At 37.5% G+C, this 19,093-nt stretch overlaps 1 protein-coding gene across 4 annotated transcripts in view; it reads right to left on the bottom strand.

Annotated features, from left to right (window-relative positions):
* Positions 1 to 221: 221 nt before the first annotated feature.
* LIN7A (lin-7 homolog A, crumbs cell polarity complex component) overlaps positions 222 to 19,093 on the bottom strand; it is a 140,992-nt gene continuing 122,120 nt past the window's right edge. For 2 of the 4 annotated variants that reach the window (XR_011534826.1, XR_011534827.1), the window contains 3 exons: positions 12,339 to 12,557; positions 4,922 to 5,473; positions 222 to 2,140 (listed from right to left, as the gene is read on the bottom strand). Coding sequence is in view for 2 of the 4 variants with exons in the window: in XM_070600616.1 (XP_070456717.1) it covers positions 12,339 to 12,557 (219 nt within the window). In the remaining 2 variants the exon portion in view is untranslated. Of the gene's footprint in view, positions 5,474 to 12,338; positions 12,558 to 19,093 lie in introns of all 4 variants that reach the window. The other 2 variants (XM_070600616.1, XM_070600617.1) reach the window with 1 other exon arrangement.

Consider the following 19,093-nt stretch of genomic DNA (forward strand, 5'->3'; position numbering starts at 1 on the left):
GGAGATCAGTGCTTACAATATTTGACCAATCCCAATTTTTGCCTTTTGTACTGCCTTTAGAACTAACCCCTCAATGGTATGACCCCACTGTGTGGTTTGGAATGGGGAAAGCCAAGGGAACTTGGAGTTCAAATACTCAGGTGCCAGCAGCATCGAAAAATCCCTCTATATGCTTTAAAAGAACTTAAAGTCATTTGATAATGAAGACAATACTTCCAGTCTGGTGTCTAATACATTTACTTCCCAGCAGCATAATACCACTTTGGTCAGGTTGAACCACTGCACAATTTTGCAGCTCTTTCAGAAAAATAATGAAAACAATTGGAAAGACACAATCACATGCAATGGTGAGAAAATAGTACTATTGCCCAATCTTTCCCTGTAAATGTGAAATGTCCTTAGTTCATCTCCACACTGTGTATTTATTATAAGCCCTTACAGAAGGGATTTTGTTTCTTTCGGGTTTTTGTAGCACCAAATAGACACAGTGGCTAACCATAAATAATTCTGAAAAGTCATTGAAATATTTATCACATGTCTTAAGTTTTCTGGATCTTTACTTTTATCCACACCTCTGGCTGAAGTATTCTTCATGAGAGTAATGTATACCATAAGATTGAGTTCTTACTCTATTTCTGCAACTGATGTGGTTTGTTGACTATAATACTCTACTAATATCTTTTCATATACTACTTTACAATTTCAAAGTACTTTTATATACAGTGACTCATTTACTTTAATGTGATGGTGTCCGCCAAGCCACAGATAATGGTTAAACACAGGAGCTCCTGTGTTACACTGCATGGGTTCCAATCCTAGTTTCATCTGCTAGCTGTGTGACCTTGGACAAGTCACATATCTATGCTTCAGCTTTCTTGGTTATAAAATGGAACCTACTAAAATTGTTAAAAGGATTCAATGAGATAGTCTATGAAAGTATTGAGCACAGTAGAGCCTAGGAAGAGCTAAATATATGCTAGTTATGAATAAATTTTTACTTACGTATCTCACTGGGGCTCAACCATGGTGTATGGATAAACTGAGCAGCATTTTTGAGTGGTGTATTTAGAAAAGCAGGCTCACACAGATATGTGCAGGGAGTCTTTCATGATTTACAGGGGGTTAGGAATTTTATTTCTTCCATCAGCTGTGAAGAGGGACCCAATGAACAGTAAACTCTAGTTATTGCTGGAGTAAGTGTTGAGGAGTTCCTCACAGTAGACTCCATGAAGGTGCTAGGTCTGTCTTGTTTGCATTGTATTTCCAGAACCTAGCACATACTTGGTGCACAATAAATATCTGTTAAATGAGTAAAGACATGGAAAAGTCTTAATAGCTATGCAACTGGTTAATCTTTAGCTAAGGTACATTCTAGGAATCAAATATAAAAGAAGTGATCTTTTGAAAGCAGGAGAAGACTTAGAGATGTTGTCTCCAATTACTATGAACTCCTTAGAGAAAAGTTATTAATAAATATTGAAAGGTATGTTAACAATATGCTTAATGATGTGACTTTTCTTTTTAAAAGATGAAAACATAGTATTTTATAAAATTTATAAATGGAGTTACATATTTGGATCATCCTTGCCAACTAACTCAAGGAACTTTCATAAAGAACTAGAAAGGTTGAGTTTTATTCATTGTAAAAACTCTGATTTCCCAAGTATTATTCCTTATCTAAATGTCTTCAAACTCTTGAACCTTTGAAGTAATTGATTTCAAATTCGTCTATTTAAAAAATATTTATGAAGAGTCAATTTCTAACTATGAAATTCAGAAATTATAGTACCAATCAGTATAGTATAAATCAGTGAGATTTTTCAAATTATCAGAAGGCAAATTCATTTATTTGTCTATCCACCTACTCAATCATTCTTTCATGTAACAAATATTAATTGGGTGCCTACATTGTGCCAGGCATTATCCCAGATGCCAGGAATACAGCAGTCCACAAGGCAGTCGTAGCCATTTCTCTCATGGAGTCTATGATTTAGAGGGACGAGATGGCGTGACAACATGTTTTGGGAGCTCTTGCTCCATGTCGGCCTACCCGGAACTTCAGAACATCGCTTTCTACTGCATGATGCTGTTTAAAGCTGTCTTACTAACAGCATTTGTTTGTATGATAAACACACACTAGCTGAAAGATGAGAGATTCAGGCATTATTCACACATCCACAAATATCTATAAATGTTTGAAATAATATAGACAAAATATTTCAACGTCTTGGAGTCCTATAGGCACAACTAAGTAAAATGAACTGAGCTCAGATCATTTTGATTTGTCACGGTAGAAAACTGCATTTGTAAATTAGTGTAATCCATCTCTAGTCAGGTTCTTCAGAGACAGCATTGAATTCTTAAAAAGCCCCTGAATGCTAGATTCTGCATTTAGATCTTAGCATTGTCTTAAAAGATAGCCATAGTTCATATAACTGGAGAATCCCCTGTTGATTACATGATTGAGGAAGCACAAAAGTCTGTTATTCTTTCCAAAGTCAATTGTAATTTAAGCTCATTATCTCCCTGCAGATGTTCTATTTCAAATGGCAACAGAATCAAAATGTAAATGCCCCAAAGAAAAGGCTCAAGTATTCTTTAACTCAACTGTGCTCTGTTATTTGCCTTCAAAATCATAGCAGAAAAGAGTTTAGAAAAATCTGGCCACCAACCCGACCAAGGGAAAGAACCAAAATTTCATCAGGATCACTGATGAATAGTCATAACAGATTTTTCCGCTAACTTTTAATATCTAGTTTAGGATATTAAAGATTGAGCTTCATGTAAGGGCAACCCAATAGGCCTTTATTTTGATATGGTTTTGAACATGTCAGTAGCACTAATATAATCATTAAGAATAAAGAGCTTTAGGACAAGTTGTGGTGATTTTCTTCCATTTCCCTCTTGCATCAGTGAACCTTAGGGAACCACATGGGCCCTCTCTGAGTCTTAGGGATGGCTACTTTTGATTAAACTTTAGGGGAACGCTTACATTTCAACGACTAGATTTTAGTGAAGCAAACTGGCCATTTGACTGGTCCTTTGTATGTAGGGCCACTGTGACATGTAATCTGTCCCTAGATGCCTTCAGTGTGATGGATTGCCCCTCACTTTGACAAAAGGCTTGGCGTACATTTATTAGCACTTAACATTACGCAAATGAAGCATAAAATACACAGACTTTTAGAAAACACAAATGTAACATATCTGCTTATTTGATACTTGCTTCTGTAACACTATGACAATATTTATATTGACGTGAAAACATGATCAATTAATATTAACCACTTACAGCTAAATGAAAACATACTCACCTTAAGCTCCAAATGTATACAATGTATTGAAATGTGTTGAAATGACCATTTTCTCATTACAAGGGTGCATTGATTTCCCTTTATGAGAATCTGTGGCATTGCCTGAAGAGCTTTCACATTCTTTGTTAAATGATAACTAAAATATATGTTTTATTAAAGTTTTCTTATAAAAATGAGAACTACCTCTTTCAAACTGAATAATACTCACGTCATCTCCATTCATTCCCTTTAGTCATGCTTGTCTCTTTTGTAAAACTATTTTACATAACATTCAGGGTCCTGACCCTTGCCCTCCCCACCAGTTCTCTAGTAAAAAATGATATGTCTTCAAGGATGGGAACCTGTTGCCACAGCAGGACACTGTTGAAATTGGCATACCTCCTCCTTTCCTTGCTGTTTGTCCTCTGTTGGGTGACAGACTATGAAGAGTAGCCAGAACTTGGGACTGACAATAATACAACCTGACAGGGCAAAATAAAATGTGCTGGGCAGTTCTGATTGGTTTTATTTTCATGAAAACAGTTCCTAAACTGAGCTTCATAAATTTCTAATCTGGGGGACTATCTGAAACGCGAAATTTATTGTATCTTGGGGAATCAATTTCTGCCTTTGAGAAAAGGGTATATTTAAATATTTGCTTAGTTTTAATGATCTATCTAGAGTGTTTCAGCTAGAGATTTATTCTTTTTTCAGGTACATTTGTGTGCTTAACATATTTAAATGCCCAAATAATTATTGCTTCCTATTCATTCCATAGAGTCAAATCAGACTTATGTACCTAGATTTATTGTAAGCTGAAAGTTATGATCTGTATAGCTGGCTCTAATAGATCATTTTCCAGTAAATGGTACTTTCTGAAAGATGATATCTCATTGTCTATTTACCTACATGAATATGTGTAATGAAGTAGGTATCTTTTCCCTCTAGATGCAGCAGCATCTTTTCATTCACAAAATCAATATCACTGGTTTACATATTCCTAATTTCAACAGGAATAATACCTTTGATCTTAGATTGCCAAAAATATCCAATTTCTATTTGGGAATACTGATCTAAACTTTGTATGACATATATATGTGTATATACATGCATATATACTATAATTTAGTTTTGTAAAGCCCTAAGCTTTAAAATCTCAAATAGACTTTTATGACAGCACGTCAGTGTAGGTAAAAAGAGTTTAGATTTCTCCAGAGTTTATCAATCAAAAATACAAAACTTAACAAAAAATATTGAGAGCAGGGTTCGATATAAATATCATGAGGATCAGTTCATGAAGCTAGGTCCTTTGCTAGTATTCTCTTACCAGATTCGTAACACTTGGTAAGAAAAGACCTAAGTTTGTAACAAATACACTCTGATAATATATATACTGTGGAATAAATATACATTATATTCTGTTAGAATTAATAATAATAGATATAAGCAATACTTAAATTAAACAAAAACTACAGTAGTAGAGTTCTCTATTCTTGCTTCTAGCAAACTAAAAGTTGAGCTAAAATTTCCCCACTACATTAGTGCATAATAAAATTTATGGAAACCAAAAATAAAAAGCCAATTGCTTCTAGAACCTGAATGGAGTACAAATATAATGTAATACTTGCCATTTTCAAGAGGGGGATAGAGGTTGAATTCGCTATTAACTGGAATTCTAACTCAGACGACTCAGCAATGCGATTGTGGAACAGGTCAGGGTGAGAGGCAATGTGTAGGTTTCTTTTAAGTGGTGACAACTTTGAACTGATGCAGTTTGAACCACAGGCTAATGAGGGATTTGTTAGTCTCTGGAAAAGCTATAGACCCAAGAATAAGTTAATTCTGGCCCTGGTGATTTCTCTGAAAGTCATGGACTTCATTCTTCTTATACTCTTTCAGACTGCAGACTGGAAAACTCTCCCTTTACACACTGAGAATTCCCATCACACTGAATGGAAGGTCTGTGTGTGTAAAGTGCACGTGAGCAGCAGGGGTTCAGCCCTAGAGAAAGAAGGTGTCGAGTTGCCTTGGTAAAGAATTTATACAACACGTGTTCACAGCTTCTTGATAGGTATAATTATCAGTATTGTCTTTTCCTTTGACTATGTGCTAGGATTCTGAAGCACGGTTTCAAATTTGTGACTATCAGATGTTTGATCAAGTAGTTTTTCTTCAAGGACCTGAGGGGGAAAGAGTGAAAAGAAATCCGTGGTTAGTATTCATTTGTCAACTAAAATGTGCTAAAAATATCAAAAGAGCATGTGCTATGTGAGAACAGCAAGGAGTATTTTGGGCGCTATCATTCATGTTCAGTCTTCCACATTTGAAAAAAAATTGTTTCATGTTTTCAAAGGAAGTAATTATCAAATGAGGATGGAAAAGACACAGTTATTCCCTAAAATGAAATAAAGAACACCAGTTTGGAAACATGTAAAACATTTCTTACTCCCAACTCCAGATGACACTATTTTTCTTCACGCAGGCATAGGACAGTTAACCTTTATATCGCGACTCTTAGGGAGATTAGTGGTACTCCTGTTGAGGTGCAGGCCAGCACAACCTCTCTCTGATAGGCTGCAAGCACCAATATCCCTTCTCTGAAGCAGATAGGCTTGTTTCTTCTCCCACAAGTTCAGCCTAACACTGAGTAAAACGGAGTAGGCAGCTGCCCATATGGTCAGATTTGGGAGAGCAGCACCCCCAAACACTTCCCCCACACCTGTCACTCTTCCACCATTAGGGAGTCATTTTTTTCAGAGAGAGCAGTCGTTTTTAATCTGTATGTTTTTTTTCTCTTTAAAGATTTTATTTTTTTCCTTTTTCTCCCCAAAGCCCCCTGGTACATAGTTGTATATTCTCAGCTGTGGGTCCTTCCAGTCGTGGCATGTGGGACTCCGCCTCAGCGTGGCTTGATGAGTGGTGCCATGTCCGCGCCCAGGATTCGAACTGACGAAACACTGGGCCGCCTGCAGCGGAGCATGCGAACTTAACCACTCGGCCACGGGGCCGGCCCTTTAATCTGTATTTTTAAAGCTGTAGATATTTTTATTTCAATGAATGCAGAGCGCCATATACAAAACAGATTTTAACAAACTGCTCTGGTTGACATGAAAGTTGGGGGCGCCTTGCAATCTGCCTCTTCTGCATCAGCACTCGCCAGCTGCCACGCCTTCTAGAGATGGGCCTCAAAGCCCCTGGGCCAACAGAGTGGAACTGAAAGCCATGCTTGAGGCCACTGGGCTTCTTCCTGAGCTACCCAACAAGATAGGACATGAAAGCATGATCTGCCATTAACACTGTAACCACGGCAACACGACAACTACTCCTATTACCAGCTACAATTTATTCAGAGCTTGCTAATTGCCACATACTTTAAGAGTTTTACATATTTTTTCTTATTTAATCTCCACAACAGACCATTTTACTGAGTCTTATATTGAATAGCTTCCTACAAGTCCCTTAGCTACCAGGTGACAGAGATCTAGAGACTGAGTTTTTAATGAACAAATTTATCATAGAGTTACATGTCCCAAGGGAATGGGACTTAGGACAGGTGAATTTGAGAGTCTTAGATCTCTTCATCTATCCAGAGAGGAGCAGGCCTGAGAGACATGCCAGCAACTGAGAGAGCACTGGGCATCCAAAATGCGGGACACTGAAATGCATACTAGGAGGAACCTTCTGCATCAAATGTTCTCACTATTTCCCTCATTCCCATGATTTATAATTCAACAGATTAATGATTTTTTTGAAATAAAGTCCTCTTTCCCATATTAGCGTGAAATTTTTTAATCAAATTGCTTTGCTAACTTTTAAATGAGCCACTGTGGCAGGCAGAATAATGGCTCCCCAGATATGTCCACCTCCTAATCCCCAGAACCTGTGAATATGTTAGATTCCATGATAAAGGGAAATGAAGGTTGTAAATGGAATTAACATTGCTAAACAGCTGATGTTAAGATAGGGAAATTATCCCGGATTACCCAGGTGGGCCCAATGTAATTGACAGTGGAAAAGGAGAGAGGAGAGAGAGCTGGGGAAGCAGATCTGACAATGGAAGCAGAGGTCAGAGCAATGCAATGAGAGAACTCGACCACCATTGCTGGTTTTGAAGATGAAGAATGGGACCATGAGGCAAGGAATGCAGGCAGCCTCTAGAAGCTGGAAAAGGAAAGGAAATGAATTTTCCCCTAGAGCCTCCTAAAGCCCAGTGAGACTGCATTGGACTTCTCTCCTACAGAATTACTAGATAATAAATTTGCATTATTTTAAGCCATTAAATTTGTGATAAATTTGTAGCACTGCAATAGGAAACTAATCCAGCTGTGAGGATGAAATACTTTGAAGTATGGGGTACTCGTTTGGAGGTAAGTGGTGGGGTGCATTGAATAACTCCAACTCTAAGCAGCATGGGAATGAGTCCCTGGAAAGCTCCTGCGAATGTGACTCCAAGGGTGGATAGGGGAATGCGAGGGCAGGTGCCAGTGAAGACAGAGGCAGAAAAGCACAGTGTTCAGGAGACAGAGGCTTGGAAGCCCATGTTTCTGAGTTTGAATCATGGCCCTATCACTTATGTGAGGGATCAGAATTTGCCACCCCAAAATGTGCATCTCTGGTATGAAGAAACTTTGACCCTCCCCCTGACTGCCTAAAAGAATTTAAGACAGAAGGCCTGTCCCAGGAAAGAGCTATCACCAGAGATAACTATACTGTAATATAAAGTAGGTGTGATAGACAGGGAGGCACCCAATAAGGCCCATTTTTATCAAAGTTCTCTCTCATTTGGTTATAGATGGCCCAGAAACATTTGTTTACCAAACATTTGCTTCTCCATCTCCATGTAATTTGCCTTCCTCCCTTCTGAAGTCCCAAACTACTACCCCCAACATCCTCTTTTGTCTTTAGCTGAAGACGATATTTAAGGTGGAGGCTTTGGCCATTTTGGCGAGTTACTTAGTTTTCCTGGATGTCTTCCGTGTATACATGTTATTAAACTTTGCTTGGTTTTCTCCTGTTATTCTGTCTTATGTCAATTTAATTCTCAGACCAGTCAGAAGTACCTAGAGGGTAGAGGAATAATTCTTCATGCCTTACACTTACTAGCTGTGAAATGTGGTATAGATCTTTAAAAATCCTACATGCTTCAGTTTCCTTCTTTAAAATGAGATTAAAAATAGCAACTAATACTTATAGATTATTGTGAAGATTAAGTAATTATTAAATATATGAAGCACTTGGAAAAGTTCTGGGCACACTGTAATTGCTTAATAAATGTTATCCAGCCTTATGATGATTATTTCTGGCCCAGTTTTCTGCTTGGTAACTCTGGGTTCCTTGGTTTCAATTTTATCAGAGTCATCCTTTGGTACCAGGTCCTCTCAGTTGGGTAGCAGTTCCCTAGGTCAGATCACCAGGACCATGGCTGTGGCAGTGGTAGTAGAAGGTATAGAACAGTCAGTGGTGGACAAAGTTAGATAAATAGGGGCCTGAAGAACAGGAGGAAAAAGAAATTGGTGAGGCCGCTGGCAAAGACCAGCTGTACTCTGTATAGCTGTTAAGATCCAGCCTGGTTTTGAACAAAATGAATTCTCTACCCCAGATCCAGCAATAGAAGGTCAGAGAAGTTAAATAAGCTTTTGGTCTTGAATTCCTCAGAATGGTGACATCTCAAGGAGTATTCCTCTTCCTTCCTACTTTTACTCTTTGGTAACTGGGTGAAATATGGGTGTACATGCAGTCACACTTTTAAAATAAGATACTTATCAATGTTATGCTTTCCCAAAAATAGTGGATATTGCATAAAAAAACATAACCATATTCTCTGTCCAGATTTCTATATTATAATTGTATAACGATCATATCTTTTACATCTTAAAAAACATAATCTATTCTTCCCAATTATCAAACATGGAACTTACGGGAAAAGACAATTGAGTTTTGCTTCAGGACAGTTTAAAATTAAAAGTAGGCATGAGAGATATTCTCCACACACTACTTGCATTCAACCTATTTTCCATTTGTATCCAGCACTTACTATTACTGGTAACTTCATAGCTTATACCATCTCAGATAAAAAAAATTACTACTTCTCATTTAGAGAATAGAAATTGCATTTCATGTGATAAACAATAAGACAACATCCGACAAGTATTTCGCTCTACCTGGTCTTTGCATGAATTATCAAACTTGAAAAAAAAAATCAGAGTTCTGCTCAAAGTAAATAGGTCAAGCTAGCTTCAAATCTCTTTGTAAAAGCAACCATAGCATGAGTTAGCAAGTGTAACAAATCCATTTAATCCTTAAAAATCTAATTAATTAAAATTTGAACAAGAGGTAATGTAGGTCTCTTTGACTGAATTCACCATAAAATCCATGGATGACATGACTTGGTTGTATTTCGCGTGTACTTCAAATGGCCACTACAGCTTCATCTCAAGGGGCCACGATCATGTGGATTGCAAGTGCTGTGTTGGCAAGCATAACTATAAATTTCACGTTTACTTAAATAGAGCTTTACCATATCCTGTGCAGGAAAAAACATACTTTGAAAATGCCTTTTAATAAAAATGTTCATCTTTCATGATGAGACAATAGGAAATTCTGAAGCAATTTAATCAAGACTGATGGAAGTGGAATTGAGTACATGGCCCAGCAAATATTTATGGCCAAGTTGTCTACTTCCAAAGATGCCTGAATGACCAGAAAATATTATGGTCATTCAAGCTTTATGTAAGCTTGGAAGCTTTTAGTAAGCTTTAGTAAGCTTCCAAGCTTATGGAAGCTTTTAGGAAGACCTCAGAAGTCTGAATGACAACATATTTCTTTCAAAACACTTCAGAACAATTTTACTCTGGGCCAGTGTGGTAAACCAGTTAGGAGAATTGTTGCAAGTCTGTATTACTGAGGATGGGAGAAAAAAAGAGTGGAGAGAGAGTCAATGTTTGACTAAAGAATAGTGGACTGTTATTTGCAAAAAGATCTTTGGGATCTGACGGTACAAATGGAAAGTAACTTTACATTTGGAGTGGATAGAGAGGAGAAAGGTATGGACAAAATGACTTCTTCATATGTGTCCATATCACTCCATCTCAAGGATATCATCCTAGTCCAAGCCACCATATCTCTTGTTTGGACTACTATGCAATAGCCTCCTAAGTAGTCTCTGCTTTCACCCCTACCCTCCAAAATCTGTTCTCCCCACAGCAGCCAGAGTGATCTTTTTCAATACATAAATCAGATTGTGTCATACTCTTGCTTAAAAACCATCAGTGGCTTCCATTGCAATCAGATTTAACTTCTCTCAGTGGTTTAAAAGCTTTCCGTGACCTGGTCCCCACCTATCTCACTGTCCTTCTCACTTTTTATTCCCTAACTACCCCGGCTTTCTTTCTGTTTATCAAATGTCAAATGGCTCATGTCTGCCTTAGAGCAACTGCATTGGCTATTTCCTCCTCTACTTATGCTCGCTTCCTGGCTTCTCCTAGTCATTCAATCTCAGTTTAAATGTCACCTCCTTTGAGAGGTCTTCCCTGATCACCTAATCTAAAGTCACCACCTAGCCAGTCTTTATCAAAGTACCCTATTTCAACTCTGCAAAGTACAGGTCCCAATAGGACATTTTTATTTACTTGTTTATCAACTATCTCCTCCAGCCTGAATGTAAGTATAGTGACAGCAAGGGCTTTGCTTTGCTTAACCTGTTTCTACAGCCCATTGGGCAGTGCCTGGTCCACAGCAGTGCCAAATAAATATTTATGGTTGAATATTGTAGTTTTTACAATGGAAGGTAATTTTAGATAAAGACACCAAACTGTGGTATATATAATAAAACTAGCAGACTGTAAAAGAAAGATACCTAGTTGGATTCCCAGGATTGTCTGAGGACAAAGCCCGTACTCTTTTTACTTCCCCATGTAGTTTCTCCTTTCTGTGTCACAAAAAAATTAAAGTCTCATATCATATTGAATGTTTCTAATGATAGTGCAAATAGTAATATAATATTAAATGAGTTAAAACCACCAAGACCCACTGTCATCCTTCCAAGAACATTGGAACCTTATTTCAAATACACATTTGTAGACATCATGGTGTGGAAGTATCTGATGATATGAGCTGTCTCTTCCAAAGGATAGTAAGGAAAATTTTTATAACTCCAGAATATCTGATGTTGGCAGATGAAATACCTGGTAGAGTAAGAAGGAAAATAATCCTATGCTACTCGTAAGTGTGGTTGTGGGGACTCCACTGAAGCTACTGCAGCTTCATATCATTCATCTAAAAAAGGAGCTTTTAATGATACTTACCTTGAAAGGTTTTTCTGAGGATTAGGGATAACATGTGAGAAGGGTGCAGCACATAGCAGGCACTTCAAAGATGGTGATTCTTACTCTTCACATTTTTTTTCTTGAATTTTGAAAAAATATATAGCAAAACCTGACTTAGCATTCTTTGTCACAAAGTGGAATTTAGAAAAAGGCAGTTGCATTTTAGACACATTTTAAGTGAGTACCCAAAGAGAATTTCAGAATCTCTCAGATCATGGACACCGGCAGGTCTCCACTTCATTCTTTTCAGTTGAGCATTTTTCTAATAAACTGTTCTTTAGTATTCTAAAGTGGATCTTCCCAGGATCAGCACTATGTGGTTGTTTAGGTTGTATACTGTGCAACAGCAGCCAGCCAAGGCGGAGAGTTGTGACTGGAATCCAGCCCACAGTCTTGCCATCTTGCTATGTGTCTAAGGAGCTGGGTTTGCACAGAGCCTGCATTTTCCTAATTTGTATAAAGGCATCTATAGTCTGTACCTGGCCCTCTCAAAGTGTATTATTTTTCAAAATAGCTTACATTTGCAGGGAATATAGCTGAATGACATGTAAAGTAAGCAATCATTTTGTTTGCATTTTCTGAGATCATTGTTTTTTGTTTGATTTTTTTTTTCGATTATTAAATCTAATGACTTTGTTCCAGCTGTCTAAGAAACTATTAAAAAAAACCCAAACTTGTATGTGGAAGGGACTTTCCTTGTATGGAAGAAGGCGCTTCTCACCTATGACATGTGGTTTTGCTGTGTTTGTTGCTGCTGCTGCTGTTGCTGCTGCTGAATTAGCAATTGCTGCTGCTGCCGACGCCGGGCTGTCCGTAGCTTTTCAAAGCGAGCCTCCATTTCTTCCAGGACTTTTGGGGTGTATCTGACCACCAGCTTGACAGTGTCCTTAGCGGCCTTGAGTAGTTCCACAGCTTTCTCATGGTGTTCTCCCTCCACACTCTGAAAAGACAGTGACATTTCTTGAAGGGGAGAGCTTCTATGTTCTTTTCCCTGAGAGACAAATCTGAAATGAGTATCATATTAAATCCCAGTTTGAAATTTGAAGAAGGCATGGCAAATGGGATTTACTGACATCAGCATTACTATTTATTGCATTTGCAGTTGGACTATAAGCAGGTTAGGCTGCAATAGGGTAAAGAATGGGTTGAATGGGATTCAAGTTAGGAGGGTGAGAAACAATGAAGACCTAGAAGGTAACGCTAACATCTAGAATGGGGTTTCTAAATTTCACCTGGAAGAGTAAATGCACTAGTCAGGAGAATTTTGAAAAAATTAAAAAGTAGTGATGAAGGGGGACTTTCCATTCAGATATCAGAATTATTAAAAATCTACAATAAGTAAAACTGTCTTATTGATGTAGTAAGAGACAGTAGATAGAACAGTGAGTTCAGAAGCAGATCCATCATATGTAAAACTTTATTATATGATAAAAATGGAATTTAGATCAAAGGGGAAAAATATTGTCAAATAATGATGCTGGAACAGATAATAATTAAATGATACAAAATAATGTAGACCCCAATCTTAGTCTATGCCATATATAACAGATTGATTAAAAATATAAATGTAAAAGTAAAACCATAAAACAACTAAAAGAAAACATGGCTGAACATTCACCATCTTGCAATGCAAGAGGAATTCTTAAGTAAAATACCAAGGAAAAGAAATCACAAAATCAGATTTAAAAATTATAAGTTTCTATGTCTCAACCACCATAAAAAGGTCAAGTAACAAACCAGAAAAAAATATTTTCAATATATGACCGTCAATTCATTAATATTCTTCAAATGAAGAGCTCGTATGAGTCAATAAGGATCTAAGCAAAATGGACAACTGAACACATGGACAAATAATTTTAAAAACTCCACAAATGTTCAATAAACCTGTGAAAGGATGTTCGAGCTCCATAGTAATCAAAGAAATACAGGTGAACACAAAGCATTTCATTTTTATTTTAAAAATGGTAGAGATGTATTTTTAAAAACAAGCATACTTTGTTTTATTGGCTTTGCCTTAGTGCATTTCACAGATACATATTGTATTTTTTACAAATTGAAGGTTTATGGCAGCCCTGCATCCAGCATGTCTACCAGCACCATTTTTCCAACAGCATTTAATCACTTTGCATCTCTGTGTCACATTTTAGTAGTTCTTGCAATATTTCAAACTTTCTCATTATTATTATACCAGCAAAGAGATTATGACTCTCTGAGGGCTCAGATGATGGTTAGCACTTCTTAGCAATAAAACATTTTTTAAATTAAGGTGTGTACATTGTTTTCTTAGACATAATGCTATTGTCCACTTAGTAGACTACAGTATAGGGAGTGACATCAGTGACATGACAGAGTGAGCTGTTCCCTTTATCTCTCTCCCTTTGAACTACAACTAAATGGACATTCATTGACCAAAGGAGCTTACCCACATAGCACAAAGGGACACCTGAGAGACCCATGCAGCTATACATCTGAAGGTGGATGGACTCGCTTCCTAGAAAGTGGCAGAGATAGGCGAGCACTCCCCTACACTTCCTCCGCATCCCTATGCACATGCCCAAATAACTTCCCAGCCAGCACAAGTGCCCATAGTACTGTTGCTGCCTTGAAAGTGGGATTGTAGTGTGGCGTGACTGTGGGAAGGGGTGGCAGCAGCCCAGAGCCTGCAAGCAAACACTATCCTGGTTGGTGGGAGAGCCCACCCTGCTGCTGTGGTCCCAACAAGTGGCCCAGGCTTGGACCCTGCAAAGAAGCCTGGCCCAACAAAGACAGCAGCTGGCATGACCATAAGAAGAGGCGGTGGCAGATAGACATGCACGCAAAAGCTTTCCCAACTGGCACAAGCACCCACAGTACCACTGTGGTCCCACAAGTGGGAACGCACCTGGGCCCAGAGGAAGACCTGAGCCTGCATATGAATGCTTTCCTGGCCAGTGGAACCCTCCACCATATCTGCACAACTTCCAGCAGATGGGGTGGTATCAGAAACACAGCTCCTGCTTCTCCCCAGTGGTTGCAGGTTGCGTCTGTGACCTGATACTACCACAAATGCCCTGGCAAAAGATTAGTTCATCAAACACCATGAGAAACTACAGCAACAATTCAGAGCAGGAGGAGAGTGATGAATCTCCAGAAACCAACCTTGAAGTCACTGAAATTTACAATCTAAATCAGAAATAAAAGCTTTCATAGATAAACAAAAGCTGAGGGAGTTCATCACCATTAGACCTCCCCTGCAAGAAATGATTAAGGATGCTCTCACACCTGAAAAAACACCACAAAGGTCTACAAAGCTTTGAGCAAGTAGATACATAGACACACAAAATAAGAAAACTGCAGCTCTCTTTCAGAACAGGGTAGCAAATACTTAATTATAACTTAAAAGATAAAGGGAAGGAAAGCATCAAAAGTAACTATAAACACTTCGACGTCACAAACTCACAAAACAAAATGGAATAATTTGTGACAATAATAACTCAGAAGGAGAAGAGGAAAGGGATGGAACCTGCTTGTGTTAATGGTGATAAGAGGCTATCAGAAAATGGAGTATCTAATACATGAGATCTTTTATACAAACCTTACAGTAACCACTAAGCAAACAATCAGAGCAGAGTCACAATTCATTAAAAAAGAGAAAACTGAAAACTCCAGAAAACATATCTCAGCTCTAAAGACAAACATAGGCTCAGAGTAAAGGGATGGAAGATGATACTCCAAGCAAACAGCAAACAAAAGAAAGTAGGCATTGCCACACTTATATCAGACAATGCAGCCTTCAAGATAAAAAAGACAATAAGAGACAAGGAGGGGCAGTATCTAATGATAAGAGGGACATTTCACCAAGAGGACATAACACTTATAAATATATATGTACCCAAACACAGGAGCACCAAAGCATATAAAGCAACTATTAACAGACCTAAAGGGAGAAATTAACAGAAACACAATAATAGCAGGGGACCTCAATACCTCACTTCCATCAATGGATAGATCATCCCAACAGAAAGTCAATAATGAAATAGTGGATTTAAATGAAACATTTGATTAGACAGACTTCATAGATAAAAAGAGAGCATTCCATCCAAAAACAGCAGAATATACATTCTTCTCAAGTGCACATGGAACATTCTCAAAGATAGACCATATGTTGGGAAATAAGGCAAGTCTCAATAAATTTAAGAAGACTGAAATCATATAAAGCATCTTTTCCAACCAGAATGCTATGAAACTAGAAATCAACTACAAGAAAAATGCTGGGAAAGTCACAAATATGTGGAGACTAAACAGCGTGCTACTGAAGGACCATTGGATCAATGAAGAAATCAAAGGATGAATGGAAAAATACCTGGGGACAAATGAAAATCAAAATACAACATACCAACTCTTATGGGATGCAGCAAAAGTGGTTATAAGAGGGAAATTCATAGCAATACAGGCCCACCTCAATAAACAAGAAAAATATCAAATACGTATTCTTAAACTATACCTCACAGAACTAGAAAAAGAACAAATGAAGCCCAAAGTCAGTAGAAAGAAGGAAATAATAAAAATTATAGCAGAAATAAATGAAAGAGACTAAAAAATCAGTAGAAAGGATCATGAAACTAAGAGCTGGTTCTTTGAGAAGATAAATAAAATTGACAAACCTTTACCTGGAGTTACCAAGAAAAAAGAGAGAAGGCTCAAATACATAAAATTAGAAATGAAAGAGGAAAAATTACAATGGATACCACAGAAAATACAAAGGATTATAAGAGAATACTATGAAAAATTATATGCCCACAAATTGGATAACCTAGAAGAAATAAATAAATTCTCAGACTCATACAACCATCCAAAACTGAATCAAGAAGAAGTAGAGAATCTGAATACACCAATCACAAGTAAAGAGATTGAAACAGTAATCAAAAACCTCCCCCAAAAACAAAAGTCCAGGAGCAGACGGCTTCTCTAGAGAATTCTACCAAACATTCAAAGATTTAATACCTATCCTTCTTAAACTATTCCAAAAAATTGAAGAAGACTCAATGCTTCCTAACCCATTCTGTGAGGCTCTGATACCAAAACCGGGCAAGGACAGCACAAAGAAGGAAAATTACAGGCCCAAATTGCTAATGAACATAGATGCAAAATTCCTCAAAAAAATATTGTCAAATTGACTACAGCAATGCGTTAAAAGGATCATCTACCATGACCAAGTGGGATTTACACTACGCATGCAGGGATGGTTCAACATCCACAAATCAATCAATGTGATACACCACCTTAATAAAATGAGGAATGAAAATCATACGATCATCTCAATGGATGCAGAGAAAGGATCTCACAAGATCCAACATCCATTTGTGATAAAAACTCTCAATAAAATGGGTATAGAATGAAAGTACCTCAGCATATTAAAGGCCATATATGACAAACCAACAGGCAATATCATATTTAATGGGAAAAAACTAAAAGCCACTCCTATTCAACATAGAACTAGAGATTTTTGCCAGAGCAATTAGGCAAGAAAAAGCAACAAAAAAGGATCCAAACTGTAAAGCAAGAAACGAAACTTTTTCTGTTTGCAGATGACATGATTCTATACATAGAAAACCCTAAAGAATCCACTAGAAAACTATTAGAAATAATCAACAACTACAGCAAAGTTGCAGGGTGCAAAATCAACTTCAAAAAATCAATTGCATTTCTGTACACTAACAACAAAGTAGCAGAAAGACAAGTCAAGAATACAATCACATTTACAAACAAACAAAAAGAATAAAATATCTAGGAATAAATTTAACCAAAGAGGTGGAAGACCTATACACTGAAAACTATAAGACATTTTTGAAAGAAGTCGAAGAAGACATAAAGAAATCAAAAGACATTCATGCTCACGAACTGGAAGAATAAACATAGTTAAAATGTCCAGATTACCTAAAGCAATCTACAGATTCAATGCAATCCCAGTCAGAATCCCAAAGACATTCTTAACAGAAAAGAATCCTAAATTTTATATGGAACAACAAAAAACCTCAAATAGCCCAAGAAATCCTGAGAAAAAAGAACAAAGCTGGAGGCATCGCAATCCTGGACTTAAAAGTATACTACAAAGCTATAGTAACCAAAACAGCATGATACTGGTGCAAAAACAGACACACAGATCAATGTAACAGAATTGAAAGCCCAGAAATAAAACCACACATCTACGGTAAGTTAATCTTCGACAAAGGAGGCAAGAACATACAATGGAGAAAGGAAAGTCTCTTCAAAAAACAGTGTTGGAAAAACTAGACAGCCGCGTGCAAAAAAGTGAAAGTAGACCACTATCTTATGCCATACACAAAAATTAACTCAAAAATGGATTAAAGACTTGAATGTAACACCTGAAACCACAAAACTCCTAGAAGAAAATACAGGCAGTATGCTCTTGGACATCGGTCTTAGCAGCATCTTTTAGAATACCATGTCTACTAAGGCAAGGAGAACAAAAGAAAAAACTAGCAAATAGGAGTACATTAGACTAAAAAACTTCTGCAAGGCAAAGGAAACCATGAACAAAATGAAAAGACAACCCACCAACTGGGAGAAAATATTTGCAAATCATATATCTGACAAGAGGTTAATCTCCAAAATATATAAAGAACTCATACATACTGCTAATAATGTAACAAAAACTGGTACAATTTTTCTGTAGGGTGCTACTGTGTATATTGAATAAAGCCCCCATAGTGAATAATTTTACTTTCAGAGAAATTTACTAAGGACGTAACCAGATATGCACACATATAAGATAGATATGCACACTATAAGGTACGTATGATATAACAGAAAGCAAAAAAATCATTTCTTAGCTTTTGAGTCTTAAAATAGTCTTTTGAACATCACGGTATAGACTGTACATAGATGGGGAAACTATGTTTACTCTAACTAAACACAAAGAGGCTTCTCTCAACTGTCTAAAGATTCTCCACGTTGGGATTAGGGAGAAGCAAAGCAGAAGAAGGTTGTGATCAGACGTGATACGACCCTGATGAAGGGGAGAGTCTCCTTCCCTCCCAGCTGATCCCCAGGGCAGATGACATCACTCCTATTTTGTAGGATCCTATTTTATAGGACTTGCTTCCTGGGTAAAGCTCAGAGAAGAAACATATATGTTATGTGACAGATAGGGACTGATACAGAGACCTACCAGAGACCTGCCACAACACCTAAGAGTGGCACCAACGTGGCAGAGAAGACCAACCCAAATTGGTTGAGATTTCATTTTCACAAAAGAAAGGGACTGAAAATGAATATGAAATTGAGTTACAAAAAACAAAGCTGCATTTCAAGCACACTTCAATCATATCTTGAGATTCATAACTGCTACTATCATATAGATTTGGAGACTTAAGAGACTGTTCCATTCTCTCAGTTGCTGCAGGAAGGTGGTTGTGGACTGAGAAATAAAAGCCTTGAACTTAGCAAGGAGGCAGTCCTGGGTGGCCTGTTAGA

This window comes from Equus przewalskii, chromosome 29 (assembly GCF_037783145.1).
Source record: "Equus przewalskii isolate Varuska chromosome 29, EquPr2, whole genome shotgun sequence".
NCBI classification, from domain to species: domain Eukaryota; kingdom Metazoa; phylum Chordata; class Mammalia; order Perissodactyla; family Equidae; genus Equus; species Equus przewalskii.